A 23,179-nucleotide genomic window follows, 5' to 3' on the forward strand; every position below is an offset into this window, starting at 1 on the left:
TTAGCTGCTACTGGGAACAAGAATGGCTCACATAAAAAGAGATTCTGAAATAACCAAGAATATGCTTAAGGGAAACAGTAATAAACAACAAAGGCTTGTAAATAGCTGCTTTGCTACATTTCAAAGAATAGTATTTGCATATGTGCAAAGTTCTTTAAACTGTTAGCTGGGCATCTTTTCAGACATATCACCCCACAAGAGTAAATCCACTGTGAACCTTATCATCTTCCAATCTGCTAAACAATACAATAAACAATCAATCAGTGGAAGGAAGCAGAGGAATAGTTTATCTTCCCAATTAAGTTCTTCTTTAACATGTGTTCAGATTTCAAACTTGTACTGAGCACAAAGAGAAAGCTATCTTGACATGTAATATTTTTTGCCACAGGTAACTCAGAAAATTAGTAATTCACAAACCAAGAGTCAAGAACTTCTTGAGTATTCTTATTTGCTTTCCATGAAAAATCTCCATTTCAATTATACAGCTCACTCACATGAAGGATGTTTCGCACATTGACTGCTGTTAGGTTGTGCTGCTTGGCGCCATCCTCTAAGGTACGGTCGAGCATGTCATCTAGCTTCAGGTCATAAGCCAAAGTCCCTTCTTCTTGACCCCTTCCATCTCGTTTCCTCTTGGTACCCTTTTTCTTTTTTCGCCTTTTCTCACTTTCTTCATTGTCTTGCTCTTCTGCAAACAAACCAAGAACATGACCAGAATCTCTAAAACAACTGTTTCCAGAACTTAACCCAAAAAGTCAGCAGTAAAAGAAAAACCAAGCTGCCAGCTGTCAGACCCTGGAAATCAAAGACTGTGATGTGGTAGTGGTGGTAATGGTGGAGGTGGTGGTACTGTCACAGTGATAATATCCAACATTCACTGAATATTCATTTTATGTCAGGCATTCTTCTACACACCTTACACACAATAATTCATTTACTCCTCATAACAACACTATGAGGTAGGGACTATCATTTTTCCCACTGACCAGATGAAGACACTGAAGCAGAGAGATTAAGAAACTTTCCCAAGAGCTGGTAACGACAGAGCCATGTTTTGAAGCCAAGCACTCTAGCTCTAGAATCTGCAATCTTTTTTTTTCTGCTTTTTCTCCCCAAATCCCCCCAGCACACAGTTGTATACATTTTAGTTGTAGGTCCTTCTATTTGTGGCATGTGGGACGCCGCCTCAGCGTGGGCTGACGAGCGATCCCAAGTCCACAACCAGGATCCAAACCAGCAAAAACATGGGCCGCCAAAGTGGAGTGCGCGAACTTACCCACTTGGCCATGGGGCCAGCCCCCGTAGAATCTGTAGTCTTAATTATTACTTTATACTACCCAGATAATGCATCAAAAACTCTGGGTTTATGTCCTAGTTCTACAATTTAACTGGGTTACCTTGGCAATAGAGTCTCATTTTTTTCCTTTGTAAAACACAGGTATCTGCCCATCAGGGATGCCAAGCAGATTAAGTGAAATATATATCAAGGTGAGACCAATGAAATATTATACAAATGCAGCTTACCATTATTATTATTTTATTCAGTCTAGAAAAGAGAAAAACAAGGAGCAAACCAATAAAAAATCCACTCTGAACTATACAAAAAAGGGGGGGGCGGACGACAAAGTACCTCTATTTTGCAAGAAAGGAGCACATATATAACCAAACAAAAGGAAAAACTTCTTGATTGTTAGAATCTGGTAAGTCTTGAAGTAGTAGATTACCATCAACACCACAGTGAGGTCCCCACCTCTCTGATACTTTTGGCCTGCTACTGTCGAGAACAAGGGATTGGAGAAGATTAACACCAAGACAACCTTCCATTTAAAAAGATTTTATGACCTTCAACCCGAGCCCTGGTAGTATTTACTCAGTGAAAAATTCTTAGTAACTTCAAACAATTGCTTTTGCACTTGTGAATACATATCAAGAATGTGACAAATGTTTACAAGATTCAGTTTAATAATTCTTCTTCTTAAGGAAATAATTAGACATGCAAAGACTAGTAATCAAGTTATTCATTCTAATCTTAATTATTTTAGTGAAAACATGAAAAGTACCTAAAAGTCCAATATTAAATGAATGGTTAAATGAACACTGGTACATCTATACACGCGACTGTAGCCGAGCCATTAAAAATTGTCTCTTTAACCAAGAAGGGAGAGGGACAAGTAAAAAATGTCTACAAAGAGATTCTAATGACACGGAAATTTTTCTGATAACGATTTTTAAGAAAAAATAATTAGAATTCAAACATATACATCTTACATTCATGTAACCTAAACAAAAATGGGCTGCCTTGAGGTGTATCTCAACAAGGTGATAGATGTAAAACAAATATGAAATTTCAAAAGGTATCAAAAAAATGATAAAGCTCTTTATTACTGGTGTTTTGAGAAAGCAGCAAAAAGGGAATTACATAGCATAACATACAACAAAACTTTCTAAAAACCTTTGTAAACATATCTTTTCCCAAAGTTTTTCTTCTCACCTCATTTACCCCTTTTCTCAATAAACTCCAAAACTCTTTCTCTTCACCACCCTTAGATCTCCTTTCTTTGCCCTTCCCTTCTCTCTTGCATCCTTTCTCACAGAGACCAATCTAGCCAGTTCTTGGCTTCCAATGTCCACCTTTCCTTCTCATCTTATCAGCATTTTACCAATGACCTGGCAGTTGCAGAACAAGAAAAGGATTTCTGACACCTGAGGAAGTTTTGCTTCAGCTTTATACTCATATCCATCATGTTATTAGGAACACTGTTAACTGCAAAACTGATCCAGGAAAAAAAAAGTTTGAAAGACACAAATCAGAACTATTAATATTATAGTAGAAATAATAAAGTTTGTTATTAATTTAAAAAAGTAAAATCTCCTTCACAAAATTTAGATCTCCAAAATGAATCAAAATTCATAGAAATAAAGGCCAAAAAAGGAAACTTAGAATGGAAGCAGCTAAAATTCATAAAAGTTTATATAGATATAGTTGATGAGAAATCAAATTGACAAATCAAATAAAGTCTTCAAGACTGTTTTTCAAACTATATGTGATGAAGAACTAGTCTTGAACAACCCATCGCAGACACACACTTTTATAAAATAAAATAAGAATGTAGCCATGACGTCAAATGTTACAACATTTCTAAACTTTTACTCTCAGTTCCCATAAATTATTTTGTTTCAAACCAGTAACAAACAGTTCTCAAACTAGCACTGGTTCTCAGACCACACTTCAAGTAGCGCTTTAAAATATACACTGAAAAACGTTTAGTCCCCATAAAAATACAGTAAAACTGAACTATAAAAAATAATTTAAATGAATTGTGAAGAAAACATCACAAAATTAAAGTGGAAATAAAATTCATTGCAGAAAATATTTTTTCACGGAAAAATCAACAGTATAATTCCATTTAGAATGGTTATCTTATAGACTCAAAGCAATCACTGTGGGGTTAAACCATTTCAATTGGCTAAATTACATCACACATATTTCTCTGATTTTAATGCTGAATTTATTAGGGAATATTTATTTGTATGGAAAATCTAATACATTCAAATTCCAACACATTACACAGACTAAAAAAGAACAGACAATTCAACTATTTCTTATTCTGTTTTAGAACTAATCATTTACCTTACTTTTAAAATATTGGGATACCAGTGACTCTAAGAATTCTTCTTTTTTTTTTTCCTTCTTCTCCCCAAAGCTCCCTAGTACCTAGTTGTACACTCTAGTTGTAAGCGCTTCTAGTTCTGCTATGTGGGACACCACCTCAGCACGGCTTGATGAGCGGTGCCACGTCCACACCCAAGATCCAAACCAGCAAAGCCCTAGGCCACAGAAACAGAGCAAGCGAACTTAAGCACTCGGCCACAGGGCCGGCCCCTAAGAGCGCTAAAGAGTTGAAATAAAAAAGGAAGCCACTCTATAAAGATCAGACTCGAAAAAATAAAGAAGAAAATCTAATTTTGCCTTCCATGAGAAAGGTGGAAGGTGGCTAAAAACTAGATATTTCCTGAGAAGTAGATCTAATGATGTAACCAATAAATCGAAAGTAAAATGCACTTTAAATGCATTGTAAAGTAGGTGAAGTCAGTAAAAATATAAAAACAGATGCTTCACAGTCCTGTCAAAATCACACCAGGACAATATGTTATCAAATGAAACCTTCCCACCAAAAACAACTGTAAAACCACATAAAACTATATTAAAGTGGGATAAAATATATACAACAGTCTGAAGGCGCTGGAGAACAACCCTCCCCCACACACAGAAAGGATTTAAGGGGTCGTGATCCTTTAGAAAAAGGAAGCACATAAAAAAACCCAAGTTGAAAGCAGCAGTCTTGCATGGCTAAGAAGCCAGAGATTTGGGGCTGCCAAAGCAGCTGAAATTGAGGGATAAAATTCTGCAGAGGAAACCAAGAAAAAAATGAGCCAAAAAAGTCTCTGTTCAAACTTCTCTTAAGACTCTGCTTGACTCTTAGGCTGTGCACACACGAGATGAAACTCCAAGAAACTCAGCAGGAGAGAGAGTGGTGAGGAGGCTAAAGACCAAATGCAGAAATTTCTCACTCCACAGTGTTGGCAAGACAAGAGGTTATAGCTGAAATCTTGCAAAGGAGGGAAGGTCTCCATAAATACTACAAGCTTTCTTAGCAGTACTGAAACCCCAGAAGAACCACACACTAGGAATACAGGCCACAGTCTCGGAATAAGAAGAAAGTTGAAACAGACTAGCCTTAACATAGCATAAAACCAATGCTAAGCAGAATTTAAGTGATCCTCTAAAATTTCTGCCTGCCAGAAGAAAACATAACCCTTTAGATGAAGATAACACCAAACCCTCTAGAATTTTTCATCCACAATGGCCAGCATCCAATCAAAAATTATAACATGCTAAAAACAGAACCAAAATGCCAAAACAAGGGAGAGGGGGAAGAAGACAATTTTAAAAAAAACTACTGGTGAGTCAGATATTGGATAAAAGATTTTTAAATAATTATGATTAATACAATTCAAGAAAATAAAGAAAAAGGTAATTTCACCAAAGACATAGAACCCATTGTTCTAAACTTGTATTAAAAATTAACAGATGGGTTTAACAGATCAGACAAAGCAAAATAGAGAATTAGTGAACTGGACTACAGAACAGCAGAAACCGAAGCATAAAGAGAAAAAATAAAAAGAAAATACAGAAAAAAAATTATACATATGGGACAGGGTGAAAGATCTAACATACACGTAATTGGAATGCCAGAAGAAAAGGAGAATGGGACAGAAGTGATATCTAAAGAAATACTAACAAGAACTTTTTAAACTGACGGAAGATATCAAATCTCAGATTCAAGCAGACAAAAAGAGAAAACCAAACTAGACACATAATAGTCAAAAGCTGAAAAACAACCCAGAAGAATACTAAAAGCAGCCAAAGAAAAAAAGACACACTATCAAAGTGACGACAAAATTAACAGCTCACTTCGCAACAGAAACAATAGAAACCAGAATACAACAGAATACATACGTTTTAAAGTGCTAGGGGAAAAACTGCAACCTAAAATTCTATACCCAGTGAAAATAATCTTTAAAAATGAAGGCAAAACTAAGATTTTTCCAAACAAAAGCTGAGATAATTCACTGACAAGAGACCAGGTCCACAAGAAATACTAAAGGAAGTTCTTCAAGATGAAAACAATGATCCCAGATGAAAGCAAAGCAAAGAAGAACTTCAGGATGAATCAAGAGTATCAAAAAGGTTAATGATGTGATAAATATAAATGAATATTGACTGGTTAAAATAGTAACAATAGGGGCCGGCCCCACAGCCAAGCGGTTAAGTTTGTGCACTCCACTCCGGCAGCCCAGGGTTTCACCAGTTCAGATCCTGGGTGCAGACAAGGCACTGCTCAGCAGGCCATGCTGAGGTGGTGTCCCACATAGTACAACCAGAGGCACTCACAACTAGAATATACAACTATGTACGAGGAGGCTTTGGGGAGAAGAAGGAAAAAAAAAAAAAAGACTGGCAAGAGTTGTTAGCTCAGGTGCCCCCCCCAAAAACAAACAGTAACAATAATAATAATGTCTTGTGGGGGTTAAAACATGTGAAGAAGTAAAATATAACATCAATAGCACAAAAGGCAGGAACAGATTTATGGAGTGAAACTGTTGTAAAGTTCTTGCATTATCTGGGAAGTGGTAAAAGTACTAATTTAAGGTAGATTGTAATAATTTCAAAGATGCATATTGTTATTCTATAAGGTAACATGTAAAAGAAAAAATATAAAACTAAAAAGCTAATAAATGAAAATAAAAGTACTTAACCCAAAAGAAAGAGAAATAAAGGGAAAAAGAAGAGACAGGAAAATAGACCATATCAATTACATCAGAAGTTACATTAAATATAAACGAAGCATACAATCTAATTAAAAGGAAAGATAATCAGAGAAGGCGTTTTAAAAATTCTATATGCTACCTATAAGAGATACACTTTAATATAAAGATGCAAAGAAGGTTGAAAGCAAAAGAATATAAATATTTATCCCAAGTATACACTAATATCAGATAAGCAGACTTTAAGGCAAGAATATAGAGATAAACAAAAACATTTCACGCTAAACGAGTCAATTCAACAGAAAGAGATAATTCTAAATTTGTATGTAACTGATAATACAGCTTAAATATATAAAACAAAAGTTGACAAGAACAAAAAAGAAGAAAGATACAATCACAGTTGGAGATTTTAAGAAAGGTCAATCAGTAACAGCAGACAAAGAAATCAGTACAGACATAAAAGATCTGAACAACATAATTTACAAACTTAACCGTACAAGCATATATAGAACATTACACTTCACCTAAATGATATATTTAAAACACCCACAAAATATATATTCTTTTTTTTTCTTTTTTGCCAGGGAAGATTAGCCCAGAGCTAATAACTGTCCCAATCTTCTTCAACTTTATATGTGGGTCGCCACCACAGAATGGCTGACAAGTGGTGTAGGTCTGCACCTAGATGAACGTGGGTTGTCGAAGCAGGGTGTGCAGAACTTAACCACTATGCCACGGGGCCAGCCCTCCTGTTGTTTTTAAAGGCATGTGAAACAGACCATATGCTAAAAAAGTCTCAACAATCTTCAAAGGTCTGGAATCACACAGAATATGTTCTTTGACCACAATGGAATTAAAGTAGAAATAAATAAAGAAACATAACTAGGAAGACGCTCAAATGTTTGGAAATTAAGCAACATATCACTAAATAATCCATAGGTCAAAGAAGAAATCATAATGGAAATTAGAAATATATTAAGATGGGGCCGGCCCCGTGGCCAAATGGTTAAGTTTGTGCACTCTGCTTTGGCAGCCCAGGGTTTAGCTGGTTTGGATCCAGGGCGTGGACATGGCACCACTCATCAAGCCATGCTGAGGCGGCATCGCACATGCCACACCTAAGGACCCACAACTAAAAATACACAACTATGTACTGGGGGGCTTGGGGAGAAAAAGGAAAAATAAAATCTTAAGAAAAAAAAGAAAATATATTAAGATGAGTGAACACAAAAATATGACATATCAAAACTTGTAGAATACAGTTAAAGCAATGCTTAGAGGGCAAGTTATAACTTTAAATGTATATAGTAGAAAAGAAAAAAAGGACTGAAAATCTTACAAGAAGCTGGAAAAGAACAAATCAAACCCAAGGTAAGTTTCAGGAAGAAAATAATAAAGAAAAGAAATTAATGAAATTGAAAACAAAAATAGAAAAAACAGTAAAGAAAGCCTAAAGCTGGTTCTTGGGAAAGATTAATAAAATTGATAAACCTCTAGGCATAGTTATCAACAAAAAAGCCCCACACAGACTTCCAATCAGAAATTTTAAAAAGGACATCATTAAAAATCTTAGAAATCCCAAAATAAGAATATTATCAACAACGTTGTATCAACAAACTTGACAATTTAGAGAAAATGTACAAATTCCTTGAAAAACACAACTTACCAAAACTGACACAAAAAGAAACAAGAAATCTGAACAGTTCTATAATTATTTAAAAATTTAATCCATAATTTAAAAGTCTTTGACAAAGAAAACTCCAGGCCTAGATAGCTTCCTTGGTGAATTTTTAAAAGCATTTAAGAAACAATACCAGTCTCACATAAACTCCTCCAGAGAAGAGACAAGGATGGAAAACTTCCCAATTCATTCTATAAGGCCGGTAAAACCCTGATACTGACACACGAAAAAGACCTTCTAAGAATGGAAAACTAAAGCCAATATCTCTCATAAACAAAGGCACAAAAACCTTAAATAACATATTAGGAAACGGAATCCAACAGTATACAGAAAGTCTAATATATCATGACCAAATAGGTTTATCTCAGAAATGCAAGTTTGCTTTAACATTCAAAACCCAATCAATGTATGTTATGAGGCGTATGCAACTACAAACAGTTTTAAAATACGTAGAGTTAAAACTGTTAGAACTGAAAGGAAATATAGACAAATCCACAATTAAACTTGGAGACTTCAATATCCCTTTCAATTGATGAAATAAACCAAAAAAAAAGAACATCAGTAGAAACAGAGAAGACCTGAACAATGCTATCAACCAACTTGACCTAACTGACATTTACAGAACAGTGTGCCTCAAACAGAGTACATATTCTTTTCAAATATATATGGAGGAGCTACCAATAAAGATTATATTCTGGGCCATGAAATAAACTTCAATAAATATGAAAGGACTGACATCACACAAAGTATGGTCTGAACTCAAGGGAATTAAATTAGAAATCAGTAACAAAAAGATGGCTGGAAAATCTCCAAATATTTGGAAATGAAACAACACACTTCTAAATAACTCACAGGTCAAAGAAGATATCCCAAAGGAAATTAGAAAATACTGTCAACTGAAGTTAATGAAATACAACATATCAAAATTTGTGGGGCACAGCTAACACAGTATTTAAAGACAAAGTGATACATTAAATACTATTTGTAGAAAATGAGAAAAGTCTAAAATCAGTAATCTAAGCTTCCACTTTAAGAAACTAGAAAAAGACCAAATTAAACTCAACTCAAGTAGACAGAAGAAAATAAGAGATAACAGCAAAAATGAATGAATGAAACCAAAAGCTTCTCCTTTGAAAAGACCAAGATCAAAAAATCTCTAGCCTGAATGATTAAGAAAAAGACACAAGTTACAGTATCAGGAATAAAAGAAGGGACATCATTACAGATCCTACAGAATTAAGAAGATAACAAAGGGGGGCTAGCCCAGTAGCATAATGCTTAAGTTTGCACGCTTCACTTTGGTGGCCCAGAGTTCATGGGTTCAGATCCCAAGCATGGACCTACACACTGCTCATCAAGCCATGCTGTGGCGGCATCCCACACACAAAACAGAGGAAGACTACCACAGATGTTAGAACAGCAACAATCTTCCTTAAGCAAAAAGAGGGAGACTGGCCATAGGTGTTAGCTCAGGGCCAATCTTCCTCACCAAAAAAAAAAAAAAAGAGTATCATGAAAAACTTTATGCCAATAAATTTGAAAATTTGGATGGAACAGACAAATACCTTGACAGACTTCAATTGTCAAAGCTCACTCAAGAACAAATAGATAATTGAATAGCCTTATATATGTTAAAAGAAATCGAATTTACAGTTAAAAATGCCCTACAAAGAAAACTCCAGACCCACAGAGCTTCATTGGTGCATTCAACAAAACATTTAAGGAAAAAATAATGCCAATTCATACAAATTCTTCCAAAGGAAAAAAAAAAAAAAACACAGAAGAGGAGGGAACACCTCCAAACTCATTGTATGAGGTCAGCATTACCCTAACACCAAAACCAGACTACGGCATTACAAGAAAAGAAAACTACAGACCACAGACACAAAAATTCTTCACAAAATATTAGCAAATCAAATCCAGCAATATATAAAATGGGTAACATATTACAATCAAAAGGAGTGTTTACCCCAGAAATGCAAAATTGCTTTGAAATCAATCAACAGAATTCACCATATCAACAGACTAAAAGCAAAAACAAAAACAAAAGATAATCTCAATAAATGCAGAAAAAGCTTTTCACAAAACCCAACATCAATCCATGATAAAAACTCCCAGCAACTAGGAATAGCAGAAAACTTCCTCAATCTGATAAACCACCTACAGCTTAATGGGGAAACAATAAACGCATTTCCCCCAACAGATCAGGGACAAAGGAAAGATGGCAGTTGTCACCACTCCTCTTCAACACTGTACTAAAGGTCCTAGCCAGTGCACAGCAAGATGGGACTGACAGATGGAGAAGGAGAAAGAGGGAAAAGGAGACAGAAAAGATACAAGAAAAAGAATTAATTCACAGATGACATAAGTATCTAAGTAAGAAACTTCTAAAAAATCTACAGAAAAGCATACAGAGCTAATAAGTGAATTTATAGCAAGGTCACAAGATACACCAATACCAAAATCTACTATATTTCTACATATTAGCAATGAACAATTGGAAATTGAAAAGAAAATCTGACATTAGCATAAAAAAAGAAATACTTAGGTGTTTCATAAATCTAAGAAAATATGTGAAAAATGTATATGCTAAAAACCAGAAAATATTGCTGAGACAAATTTTAAAAGACCTAAATAGAGAGATACAGCTTGTTCATGGATTAGATTCAATATTGTTAAGATGGTAACTTTCCTAAATTGATCCACAGATTCAGTATCAATCAATATTCCAGCAGGTATTTTTGAGGGAAATAACAAGCCAATGCTAAAATTTATATAGAAATGCAAAGGATGTAGGACAGCCCAAAGATCCTGTTAAAAAAAACGAACACAGCTGGAAGACTCAGATTACCTGATTTCAAGACTTACTATAAAGTTATGGTAATCAAGGTGGCGTGGTATTGGTGAAAGGTCAGACACATAGATCAACAGAACAGAATAGAGAGTCCAGAAAAGACCCAAATATGGCCACGTGACTTTTTTTCACAGAGTTGCAAAGGTAATTTAATGGAGAAAGGAATCTTTTCAACAACTAGTGCTGAAACAACTGGACACCCATATGCAAAAAAAGAATTTCAAATATAACTCACACATTATACAAAAATTAACTCAAAATGGATCATATACCTCAATGTAACATGTAAAACTATGCAACTTCTAGAAGAAAACAGAAAAAAACCTTTGTGACCTTGGACTAGGCAAAGAGTTCCTTGATATGACACCAAAAGCATAATCCATAAAAGTAAAACCTGGAGTGGCTCCCCATGGCCAACGTCAAAACAATTTGAGCAAAAGAAATAATGATAGTATAGCACAATAACTCAAATAAAATAAATATACATGAGTCCATACTCACATAAGAATTGAATAAATAAATAAGTGAGGGAGAAGGGACAGCTCTTCTTTACAGAACAATGCCAATTAATAAATGCAGAAGTAATGAGAAAAACAGAAAATCACCATTAGAATAAGACAGTAATAATCATTGCAGGCGATCCACCAATGGATGCTAAGCTTAGTGGGCAAAAGTTTGAGGAGAAACAAGATATATGCATAATTTCAAAGTATCTCCTGCCAGATATGTAGTAATTACAAAAGAAACAAAGGCAAACAACAGAATAATGAACAAGTATTTCCACAAAAAAGAGCTACAAATGACCAATAAACACATGAAAATATGCTCTATATTCATTAGGGAAATGTAAGTTTAAACCACAAGGAAATATACCTACTAGAATAGAAAAAATTTAAGAGTCTGACAACTGGCAGGATGAGGATCAATTACAAATGCATCACACTGGCAAGGATGTGGATCAATTATAAATCTCATACAATGCTCGTGGGAATGCAAAATGGTACAGCCACTTTGGAAAACAGTTTAACAGTTTCTTATAAAGTCAAACATACATTTATCATACGACCCAGCAATGCCACTCCTACTTATATACTCAAGAAAAATGAAAACTTATGTCTATCAAAGACCCATATGTGAATGTTTCTAACAGCTTTAGTCATAACAGGCAAAAACAAGAAACAACTCAAGTGTCCATCAACTGGTCAACAGATAAACTGTGGTACATCTATGCAATAGAATACTACTCAACAATGAAAAGGAACAAATGTGAATGAATCTCAAAAGCATTACACTAAATGAAAGATAACAGATGCAAAAGGTTACATACTGTGTAACATCATATATAGAGCATTGTGGAAAATGCAAAACTGTAAGAATAGAAATGAGATCAGCAGTGGTTGCCAAAGGTTGAGAATGGAGGACTGCAAAGGGGAACAAGGAAACTCTGGGGGTGAGGGAAATGTTCCATATACTGATTGTGGTGGTAGTTACATAACTATATACATTTTTCAAAACTCACTGAACAAATTTCATTGTATGTAAATTATATCTCAATAAACCTGACATTAAAAAAGAATCAATCTTGCCAATTCTATAAGGTAAGTCTAATCTGTAGAGACAGAGAGCAGAGTAATATTTGCCTGGAGCAGAAGGTAGGGAGAAGAGATTGACTGAAAAGGGGTCAAGTAAACCTTTTGGAAGTCATGGAAACATTCTACATCTTGATTGTATTTGCTGTAACACAGCTGTATACATTTCCCAAATCTCATCAAACTATACACTTAGAATGAGGGCATTTTACTGTTTGCAATTTATGCCTCAATCAGGTTGATTTAAAGAAGAAATAATTACCTAAGGTATTTGTTGTTGTTGCATTATCTTATCTTTCCATCTCTTCTTTGGCCACAATTGTTTATATAAATAAAAAATTAAGTTCACTATCTTCAAAAAAAAAAAAAAAAGAATCAATCTAACTCTCCAACAGAATAAAGGAGAAAACCATAAGATCATCTTAACAGAGATTAAATAAAGCATTTGACAAAATTCAATATATGATAAAACTCTCTTGGGGCCAGCCCAGTGGGCAGCGGTTAAATGTGCACGTCGTGCTTCAGCGGTCCTGGGTTTACGGGTTCAGATCCCAGGTGTGGACACTGAACTGCTTGTCAAGCCATGCTGCTGGAGGCGTCCCACATATAAAGTGGAGGAAGATGGGCATGGATGTTAGTTCAGGGCCAGTCTTCCTCAGCAAAAAGAGGAGGACTGGCAGCAGATGTTAGCTCAGGGCTAATCTTCCTCAAAAAAACCCAGAACACTAGGAAAAGAAAATAATGTCCTTAATCTGATACAATATATCTATAAAAAGCCTACAACTATTGTCTTACATAATGGAGGAATACTGAATACCTTCCTCCAAGTTCAGAAACAAGACATGGATGTCCACTATCATTACTTCTAACTTATACAGTAATGAAGGTTCAGTATTTGCAATAAGAAAAAGAAATCCCAGGGGCCGGCCGCGTGGCTGAGTGGTTAAGTTCACACGCTCTGCTTTGGCGGCCCAGGGTTTTGCTGGTTCGGATCCTGGGTGTGGACATGGCATCACTCATCAAGCCATGCTGAGGTGGCATCCCACGTGCCACAACTAGAAGGACCGACAACTAAAAATATACAACTATGTACTGGGGGGCTTTGGGGAGAAAATGGAAAAAAAAAGAAATCACAGGTGTTCACTTTAAAACCATTTAAGTTGAATAAAGAAGTCTTTATTCACTTGCATGTGTTATATTTCACAATAAAAATTAAAATATTTAAAAAAATGTTTAAGGCCTAATTCTATGACTTAGCAATTCCACCCAACCAAAATTAAGTGCATATGTTCACCAAAAGATTTAGAGGAGAATGTTCACAGCAGCATCACCCAGAGTAGCCTACAACTGGAAAACTATCCAAACGCCCATTAGGTGTTGAACAGATAAAATGTAGAAGATCCAAACAATAGAATACTATACAGCAATGAAAATGAACAATCTACAAGTATATGCAGCAACGTGAACCAATTTCATAAACATAATGTTGAATGGAAAAAGGCAGTCATGAAACCTACATATGATTCCATTCATATAAAGTACAAAACAGGTGAACTAATCTATGCTGCTAGCAATCAGGATAATGGTTACCCATGGGTAGGGTGTTGGTAATAACTGAGAGAGAGGACTTCTGAGTACTGGTAATATTGTTTCTTGATCTGCTTGCTGGTTACATGGGTGTATTCAATCTTTGAAAATTCAGTGAACTTGGATATGTTAGGATATGTGCAGTTTTCTGCATATTGTACTTCAGTAAAGAGAGATTTTTAAATTAAAAAAAAAGAAAAGAAAAAGAAAGCCTACCCATTGGAATAAAGAGTCCACCATCCTCTATCTCTTCTTCAGCGTGGTGAGCTAGAGTCCTGAGTGGCTTTTCTTGAAAAGAGACAGAGACATCTGGCTGAGATGATTTCCTAGGCTGGGCCCCTGGTTTTGCAGAGTGGCTGCCTGATGGCAGTGAAGGCATCTCCCCTCCAGAATGCATTTGAGGTTTTCCTAGAAAAATCACAAATATTGCTCCACACTTTGGCCATTCTCAATCACACACTGTTGTAGAAATATGCATCTCAATATAAAGTCCTTTTTAGTTAGTTTACTTCATTAATGATGCACATTAATGTTAATACAGGCATTCCTCTCTCTTAAAGACAGTATCTTAGGAAAAATATCGAGATCAAAGCTCAGATCCAATTCACTTATCTGTACTGTCAGGAAATTGAACTAGATAATTGCTGAGGTCTTTCTAGTTCTAAAACACTTTGAGCTATGCATTTTTTTTCCTATGGAAAAATCAGATTTATAATTGGGGGGGTATATTCCTGATTATAAAGGGACATTTTATATAGATAACCATTAATACCACATTTAATCAATTATAAATGATAGACATTATAAAATGTCCTGAACTTTCTGACTTTGTAAATCAATTTTACAGAGCATTAGAGTAAAAATCACCATAAAATTACAAATATATGGTTCTGCAGTTCATTAGACAACTTTCTCCTTTCTCACCTCAACTCTTAACGAGTGCAAGCTTTCTTTTTTGGGGAGGAGGGTAATTAAAAAGGCAAACATTCATACATATCAAAAGCAAACCGAATCAAGTTGTCATCGGAAAAAGAATACATACAGGCTTGTGCATACGCAGACTATCTCTAGAATGCACACAGGGAACTGTTAAACAGTGACTGTTTCTGAGAAGAGAACGTGAGGAACAAGAGGACAGGGTGAAAGGCTCCCTAACTTCATTGCGTACTTTCTGTATTTACAAATTTTTTTCCATGTTTATCTTACTACATAGTCAAAAAACTTTTTTTCAAAAAGAGATCAAGTTATTTGTCACTGAGCTCCATTCAAAATAGATAGCCTTTATACTTTTTTGAACTGCTAGCTCATGAACATGAGCAGTTTCAACTGGCATAAACACGATTTTAAATTGGAGGACACTCTCGCCCAACAAAGAAAAAAAGCCTTTTTTAAAAATAAAGCATGAATCCATCCTTAACTGTATTTACTCTCAATCTTACTGCCCATGATTATTCCAAAATGTCAAAAAGCCTAAAGGGGGCTGGGCCAGTGGCACAGTGGTTAAGTTTGCACGTTCCACTTCGGGAGCCCAGGGTTCGCCGGTTCAGATCCTGGGTGCGGACATGGCACTGCTTGGCAAGTCATGCTGTGGTAGGCATCCCACATATAAAGAAGAAGATGGGCACCGATGTTAGCTCAGGGCCAGTTTTCCTCCACAAAAAGAGGATTGGAAGCAGATGTTAGCTCAGGGCTAATCTTCCTCCAAAAAAAAAAAAAAAGCCTAAAGGCTTTGGCTTTAACAGGGACTGTACAACAAGGAGTTGAATCCTAAATCCATCAAATCAAAATTCCTCTCAGCCTAGTTTCTTTTTTGTTTGTTTGTTTTGAGGAACATTAGCCCTGAGCTAACATCTGCTGCCAATCCTCCTCTTTTTGCTGCAGAAGACTGGCCCTGAGCTAACCCATCTTCCTCTACTTTCTATGTGGGACGCCTATCACAGCATGGCTTGATAAGCAGTGTGTAGGTACGCACCCGGGATCTGTAACAGCGAACCCGGGGCCACCAAAGCGGAACGTGCGCACTTAACCGCTGTGCCACCGGGCCGGCTCCTCAGCCTAATTTATTAGAAGAAGGAACTTTTAATCAAGAGCACAGCCTAGCTTTCCCATTTAATCAACAGTCTTTACTAATTTTTAGAATTAATGATGATGTCTAACATTTTAAAAGCTGAACTGACACAAATGACTTCTCAAACAAAAATACCAGAATCTTTACATCCAAGCGAAATGCAGAAGTTCACTTTGGGAGGTGGAGCTTCCACTGATACTCGTACTACCTAACGCATATTTGGAACTACTCTAAAACTGTTCCTACAGTTTATCAGCAGCCCCATACTCCACACAGAGAAAATGTGCCTTTTCTCTGCAACCTTTTTTTCTCTGACTCCATCACATTGCTTCTCAATTTAACTCCCCTTCAAAAAACCCCTCTGGATCCCACTCTTCCTTTCCTCTATCAATGTGCTAGATGCTGAAAGACAGAAAGAGAAGTCAAGAAGGGAAGAGAGAGAAGAAAAAGCCTAATTCAGAGTATATCTGTAACTTGTCTACTGCCAGCCTAAGAACTGCAAATTGATAACATGAAAATAATTAGGTGAGAACTGTATAAACCAACTAATTATAAGCTGAACTCTCCCTAAGTTAATCATTTTTAGAAGACATAGAAATAAAAAAAGCCTAAGTAGAAATTATGGTATGTAAATCAATTTTTTGTGTGTGTGTGAGGAAGACTGGCCCTGCGCTAACATCCGTTGCCAATCTTCCTCTTTTTGCTTGAGGAAGATTGTCACTGAGCTAACATCTGTGCCAATCTTCCTTTACTTTGTATGTGGGACAGTGCCACAGCATGGCTTGATGAGTGGGGTGTAGGTCCAAGCCCAGGATCCAAACCTGAGAACCCTGGGCCACTGAGGCAGAGTGTGTGAACTTAACAATTATGCCACCAGGCTGGCCCCGTAAATCAATTTTAAAACAATTAAAATTCTATTAGAATAAACACCGATACAGAGAAAAGTTTAACCACTAGCACCTGCAGTCTAGAAACATGATTTAACAGTATGTCAACTGTAACAAAATGCTGATACTTCAAAATAATCCAGATGTTTTTTCTGGGGTTTTCTTTCTACATAATCAGAAAACTGTTACTTAAAAGAAAGCAAACCAGGGGCTGGCCCCGTGGCTGAGTGGTTAAGTTTGCGCGCTCCGCTGCAGGCGGCCCAGTGTTTCGTTGGTTTGAATCCTGGGCGCGGACATGGCACTGCTCATCAGACCACGCTGAGGCAGCGTCCCACATGCCACAACTAGAAGAACCCACAACGAAGAATACACAACTATGTACCGGGGGGCTTTGGGGAGAAAAAGGAAAAAATAAAATCTTAAAAAAAAAAAAAAAAGAAAGCAAACCAAAGAGAATATGTACTAAACTTTAATAGAAATTAATCTGAGTAGTAAGATTATGGGTGATCTTTATTTTCTTCTTTAAAGTTTTCAGTATTTTCCAAAATGCACGTATATGAATTTTCAATCTTCCTTCTTTCTTCCTTTGTTTTGTATGTTACATTTCTATTTAGCAAAAAAAAGTTACTTGGGGGAAAAAAGGATTCTGGATAATCATAATGTACTTCTTTTACTGGTATTACTTGTATATACAGATAATTAAAGTGCAAAGTGGTAGAATCAACTTTCAATTATCCAGCTTATTGAAAGGGAGTAGTCTTACAGATAATCCTAAACCATTAATGTTTATTTTACTTATCTACACTTGGATATGTGTACACTGACCATTAAAAATATCTCTAGATCCCACTCCTCAATAGCTGAGTGACTTTGAACCCCTACTTAATTATCCACTCCTTCTCCAGAACTTTAATCTTGTCTTTTCCTCCACTTCCTCCTGTCTTCATGTCACAAATACAACCTAGCTTGAAGAAAAAAATTCAAGAATCTTGCTGCCTCCTCAAGCTATTTCCCACTGCAAAAATCATCACTGGTGCTTGCATCCCTCCGTCTTTAATTCCATCATCTGATGGCCTTCTCTCAAAAAACTCTCCTAAATCTACTCTCAAAGATCATCACATTTCAAGTGTAACCTTTTCTCAGGCATCATTATCCTTTTCTCTCCTATTCCCATCCTTTATAAGGTCTTAAGGAGATAACAGCAAGGCTCTGGGTAACATGGACCTACCCGTTCTATGTGAAGCCCTGCCACACTCCCACACAAACCCAGCACTTCTACATGTTTGCAGAATATACTAGTCTACTTCCACTCTTTCCCCACAATCTATCAAATCCTATCAATTTGTCAAGTTCCAATTTCAAAAATCCTAATTACCTGTACCACACACTCTAGCACTTAATCATATATTGTCTTAAACTGCTCCAAATGAATTAAGTGTTTATGTCTTGTCTTCCAAACTAGACTATATGAGCTTCCTGAGGTAGAAATATGCCTTATGCTTCTTATAGGAAAGAACGCTAAGGACTATCCATTATTAACTGGCTATCACCTATAGGAAAAGTTCATCCTGAGCATGAGAAACAAAGTCTTTTACAATCTAAACACAATGCACCACTCTGAAGTCATCTCTCACCACTTCTTCCAACATCTATGTCACCATCCTCTTCTGCCTCTGCGCACACTGTTCTTGGCCTATGCCACCCTATGCCACCATTCTGTCAAACTAACCCCTCCTTCAAGTCCTAAGGGTTGTGTCAACTCTGTAGAGCCTTACCCAATGTCCCAGGCAGTAGTCTTTCACTTTAAGCTTCTGCTCCTCCTCCACAAGCCCCACTTCCTGGATACCCACCAAATCACAAAAGCCATACACAGTTCATCCCTCTAGAATGAAAGGACAAGACAAAGGAAAGAAAAGGATACAGACGAGGATCTAGAGAATGGGACGGGAGAAGACAGTCTCCATCCATTCATAAAGTTCACTGCCGACCCTTATGAGCACCACAGTTCCAGTTCCACACCAATATCCCCTTTCAGAAACTGCAGAGTGCAATGACAACGGCAAAAGCAATGGCAAACTGGTACTGACAAGGAAAATGGAGCCTAAAGACCTTTCACATCTTACCTCCTTCTTCCTCAACTTCCTCACTAAGCTCTCCTGAAAAAGACTCCTTTGTGACAGGATGATCACCTCTGTCTTCTTGGGTAACTGGCCCAGGCCTGAGTGTAACCTTCTTCCCTCTCTTTGAGCCAGTGGCCTGGAGTTTTCCTCTACCAATGTGTACATTAAGGGGTTGGGAAGTGTCCAAGGAAGGCAGAGTGACTCCCTGAGAGGCGGCCACATCAACAGCCTCTAGAAGTGGTGCATTTGCGTCCTGGGTGAGCACCCTAGAGCTTGAAGATGGGTCCTCCATATCAAGCTGATTTCCTGCATCCTGCACAGACTGTACTTCGAGGCCAGCAGCTCTGCCATGATTTGGACCCCAGGATGGCGACACTGACCCCAGGTCTTTAACCTGTTCAGATGCTGGTTTAACAGCTGACTCTAGGTCTAAGTCATCTTCCTCCTGGCTGCCTTGATGCTGTGGGGACTCCGTCACTGCAGTTCTTCTCTTCTTACAGGGCAACATTTTAAAAGGCCCACTTCTGTTCCATCCTGAAAAGATAAAAGCAAGTTGTTATCAACTTCATATTAATTAATGATAACATTTCCTCAAATATCTTTTCACTTATTCATGTTCCATCATGAACACAGTACTTTACACCAAATGTACACTCTCCCATCAGGTGGGAGATGAGAGAGAGTGGTTAGAGGCCACAGCTCAAATCCTAAGTCTACTACTGATTAGTGTGTTATCTTGGTTGAGTGACTTAACCTCTCTTAACTTCAGTTTCCTCAACTATAAAAAATAATAATTGTTCATAACTCATACATTTGTTATAAGAATGAAATAGTAAGTGATTAGTAAGTGTTAGTCATTATTATTACCATCAGGGAGGTAGACTAGCATGATGCTGAGAGCAAACTGTGGAGTCAAACTGTCTGGATTTGTTTCCCAAGTCAGCTTCTCTCCAGTTTTGTGACCTTGCATAAGTTACTTAACCTGAATCTCAGTTTCTTCAGCTATAAAATGAAATAAAAATAGCACCTACGTCATTACATAATAATTTATTAGATCAATAAATGTTCGCTATTATTGTTTTCATAAACAGGTATTTCCATTAACAGAAGCAATCCAAAAGCAAAGCTTGGTTGTTTAAAAAGCTTAGTGATGTTAACAGAAATTTTGTGTTGAAAACAAGAGAGATTCCCACTGTTCTCTATATTATGTTACTTCTAGATTCTTGGCTTCAATTCCAGTTATCACATTTTAAGGGCGACACTAACCTAAACTGGAGAGTACCTTCTTTTATATTTTTAATAGCACCTGTTCATAAACTTCTTTTACAGTACTTATCACTTTTGTGACTGCCTCTTGTCTGTCTCCTTCCCATCTTCCTCCCCCTAAACCTATGTGCTTTTGAGGAAAAGGACTCTTTCTACTAGTACCCCTAGTACTCAGCAGTATCTGCCCTTTTGGAGATACTCAACAAATGTTCCCTAAACAAATGAACAAATAAAAGAGAGCATGAACTTCCTATTCTGTGCTTATTCTGTGCAGCTTCTGGACCAAAAGTTAAACATTATATGGAAAGTGACTGCATCTTTCCACCCAGAAAAAATTTTACTCTCAATAAAATAGGTCCAAGAATAGAATAAGTTGCCTTGTGTTACAGTGAATTCTTCACCACCAACGATGTCCAAGCAAAGTCTAAATGCCCATCCATCAGGACACTAGATGAAGGCTTGGACTAGAGGACTGCAAAATAAAGTTCTCTCTAATTTTAAGAGTCTGAACTATAAGGTCAGTTTTAAACCACCACAATTCAGTTTCTCCAGGACACTAGGAGAGATTCCTTTCCCACCCCAAATCAACTGATGTCCTTATCTTGGTTATTAAAGTTCAATAAACACGTTAAGATTCCGTTGATCCCTGTGAAGGAGGGTAGTGAGTAGGTAAGAAGTGCAGTAGTAGTAGTTTAGGGGAGCCCCATATTTCACAGAAGAATTACTGAGGTCCAGGAAAGAAAGAGAAAAGAAAGAGAAAGAAAGAAAAAAAGAAAGAAAGAAAGGCAAGCAGCAAGTAGAGCGCGAGGGATCGGCCCCAGGCACTTCAAACACAGCAGCAGCTCTAAAGAGGCCCCCGCTTTGGGAACTGGAGTCAGACCAACAGGGTGAATGAAGCGAATCCGGAGGCAGCCCCAGGGCGGGCCTCTCCTGGGAAAAGACTGCAAAAAGGGGTCCTCACTGGGCTTTTCACCTCGGCGCCGAGAGCTGGCCCAAGTCCCCACTCCCAGCTAGACACCTTCACACCCCTGCCTTCCGTCAATGCACCCCACGCCAGCGCTCAGACCCAACCCCCTCAGCCTGGACATCCTTTGCCCGGACACCCAGCTCCCACCTGCCTCTCCCCGCCCCAGGGCACGCAACGCAGGAGCCTCACCAGCCGACCCGATCCCGCGGAAACTCAGCTCCAGTACCACCGGAAGTCAGCCAACGGCAGCGACTGACGTGCGCGCCCCCGTTCGCGGTGCGCGGCGTCAGGGCGTCAAGGAGCATGCGCTAAGCTCTAGGCGCCATCTTGTTTTAGGGCGGAATGAAGCCACAGGGCTAGTAAGTCAATTGTTGGCAAAAAAATTTAAAGGCATTATCTCGCTTTCTCTGTCCGCGGAGCTATCCTGCTCAAAACAAAACTCGGGGATGAGATGCAGCGGTTTACTTCGACATTTGATCCTTCTAGCCGCGAGACACGCGGAATACGGAATCAAGGAAATGGAGAATTCATAAAATTTCGGAAAAAGGAATCCCTGGGTTACAAATAGTGAGGTTTCCTGAATAAAACTAAGGCAGTCTTGGACTCAATCCGTAGTAATTATTCATATCCATATAATACTCTGTATTTTACAAAATGCTTGTACTTACGTTACTATATATGACTTGATCTTCACAATAACCCCTATAGGACAATGGATATTATTACACCTTCTAATTTGCACAGGACAAATTTCTGGCTCAACTGGGTAGGTGATTTCACAAAGATACACAGCTGTCAAGGGGAATCAGGTATCCTAACTCAAGCTGCTAATGCGTTAATCCTGTGCCCAGGGAGGTGCCTGGGGCATAGTCAATGTTCAATAATTCAATACATGTGTTTTGAATGAATAAATGACTCCTAGAACCATGTTGTTTCCACTTTTCTAGAAGGACAGAATGTCAAGGCTGGAAAAATACATTCAATTCTCCCATTTTACAGGTGAGCCGGCAACAAATATTTATGTATTTAAATAATCTGTTTGACCTGATCCTATCTGTACACAGAATCCCACAGGATAAAGTATCCACAGCCAAAATGAAGGGTGAAATTGATGCAATCATGGAGATAACCGCCAACAGTCTGACTCTAACCTGAATCACCCCAGCTCTCCCAAATGCCAAGGAAGTCTCTAGAAGCTTGGAGTTTCCTTCGAGTCCTGCTTTTGCACCTACAGAATACACAGATCTGTTGGTTTGCGCGCTTTCTCACTCTCCTAAGCAGCCTTAAGCACTTGAAGCTTTTGGAAGAGAAATATTCAACACTGATTAACTTTGGCACTCTTCATTAATCTTTTATTTAAGAAAGCTTTAATTTACACACCATAAAATCCATCTGTTTTACTTGTACAATTAAATCATTTTCAGCAAATTTTCAGAGTTGTGCAACCATCACCGGGTTTGGTCTTTAATCAGAGCTTCTGATGTTTAAGTTTCCATAATAACCTTTAGTGGTTGCAGAAATGCCTAACATAACGGCAATTGATACTGAAATGCAGGCAGTACAGAATTTTGTTTTTTCAAAATCCTGAGCTCCCTCTCACACAGAACATTCTGCTTCTATATTAAGCCGAGGGAACCGAAATCACAGGATCTATAGTACCTCATATGATAATACGCCTACGTTCTCCTTACTCAGGCCTCGGAGTTTTCGCCTAACAGACCCAGAGCCCGTCAGTGGGCGGAGTCTGATTCTCGGGAAATCTCGGCGATGGGAGGGGTCCCCTCCCGGAGATCCTCCGGAAAGGGGCGAGGCCTGCCTTCCGGAACTTTT

General features: G+C 37.7%; 1 protein-coding gene across 10 annotated transcripts in view; it reads right to left on the minus strand.

Annotated features, from left to right (window-relative positions):
* GON4L (gon-4 like) overlaps positions 1–23,003 on the minus strand; it is a 67,652-nt gene extending 44,649 nt beyond the window's left edge. For 5 of the 10 annotated variants that reach the window (XR_011498300.1, XM_070497874.1, XM_014837009.3 and 2 more), the window contains exons 1-5: positions 21,539–21,662; positions 19,984–20,118; positions 19,120–19,650; positions 14,258–14,449; positions 495–688 (exon numbers count right to left, since the gene is read on the minus strand). Coding sequence is in view for 9 of the 10 variants with exons in the window: in XM_070497874.1 (XP_070353975.1) it covers positions 495–688; positions 14,258–14,449; positions 19,120–19,650; positions 19,984–20,086 (1,020 nt within the window). In the remaining variant the exon portion in view is untranslated. Of the gene's footprint in view, positions 1–494; positions 689–14,257; positions 14,450–19,119; positions 19,651–19,983; positions 20,119–21,496 lie in introns of all 10 variants that reach the window. The other 5 variants (XM_070497875.1, XM_014837010.3, XM_014837011.3 and 2 more) reach the window with 3 other exon arrangements.
* Between the last annotated feature and the right edge of the window lie 176 nt (positions 23,004–23,179).

The sequence above is a fragment of the Equus asinus genome, chromosome 25 (genome assembly GCF_041296235.1).
Source record: "Equus asinus isolate D_3611 breed Donkey chromosome 25, EquAss-T2T_v2, whole genome shotgun sequence".
NCBI classification, from domain to species: Eukaryota; Metazoa; Chordata; class Mammalia; order Perissodactyla; family Equidae; genus Equus; species Equus asinus.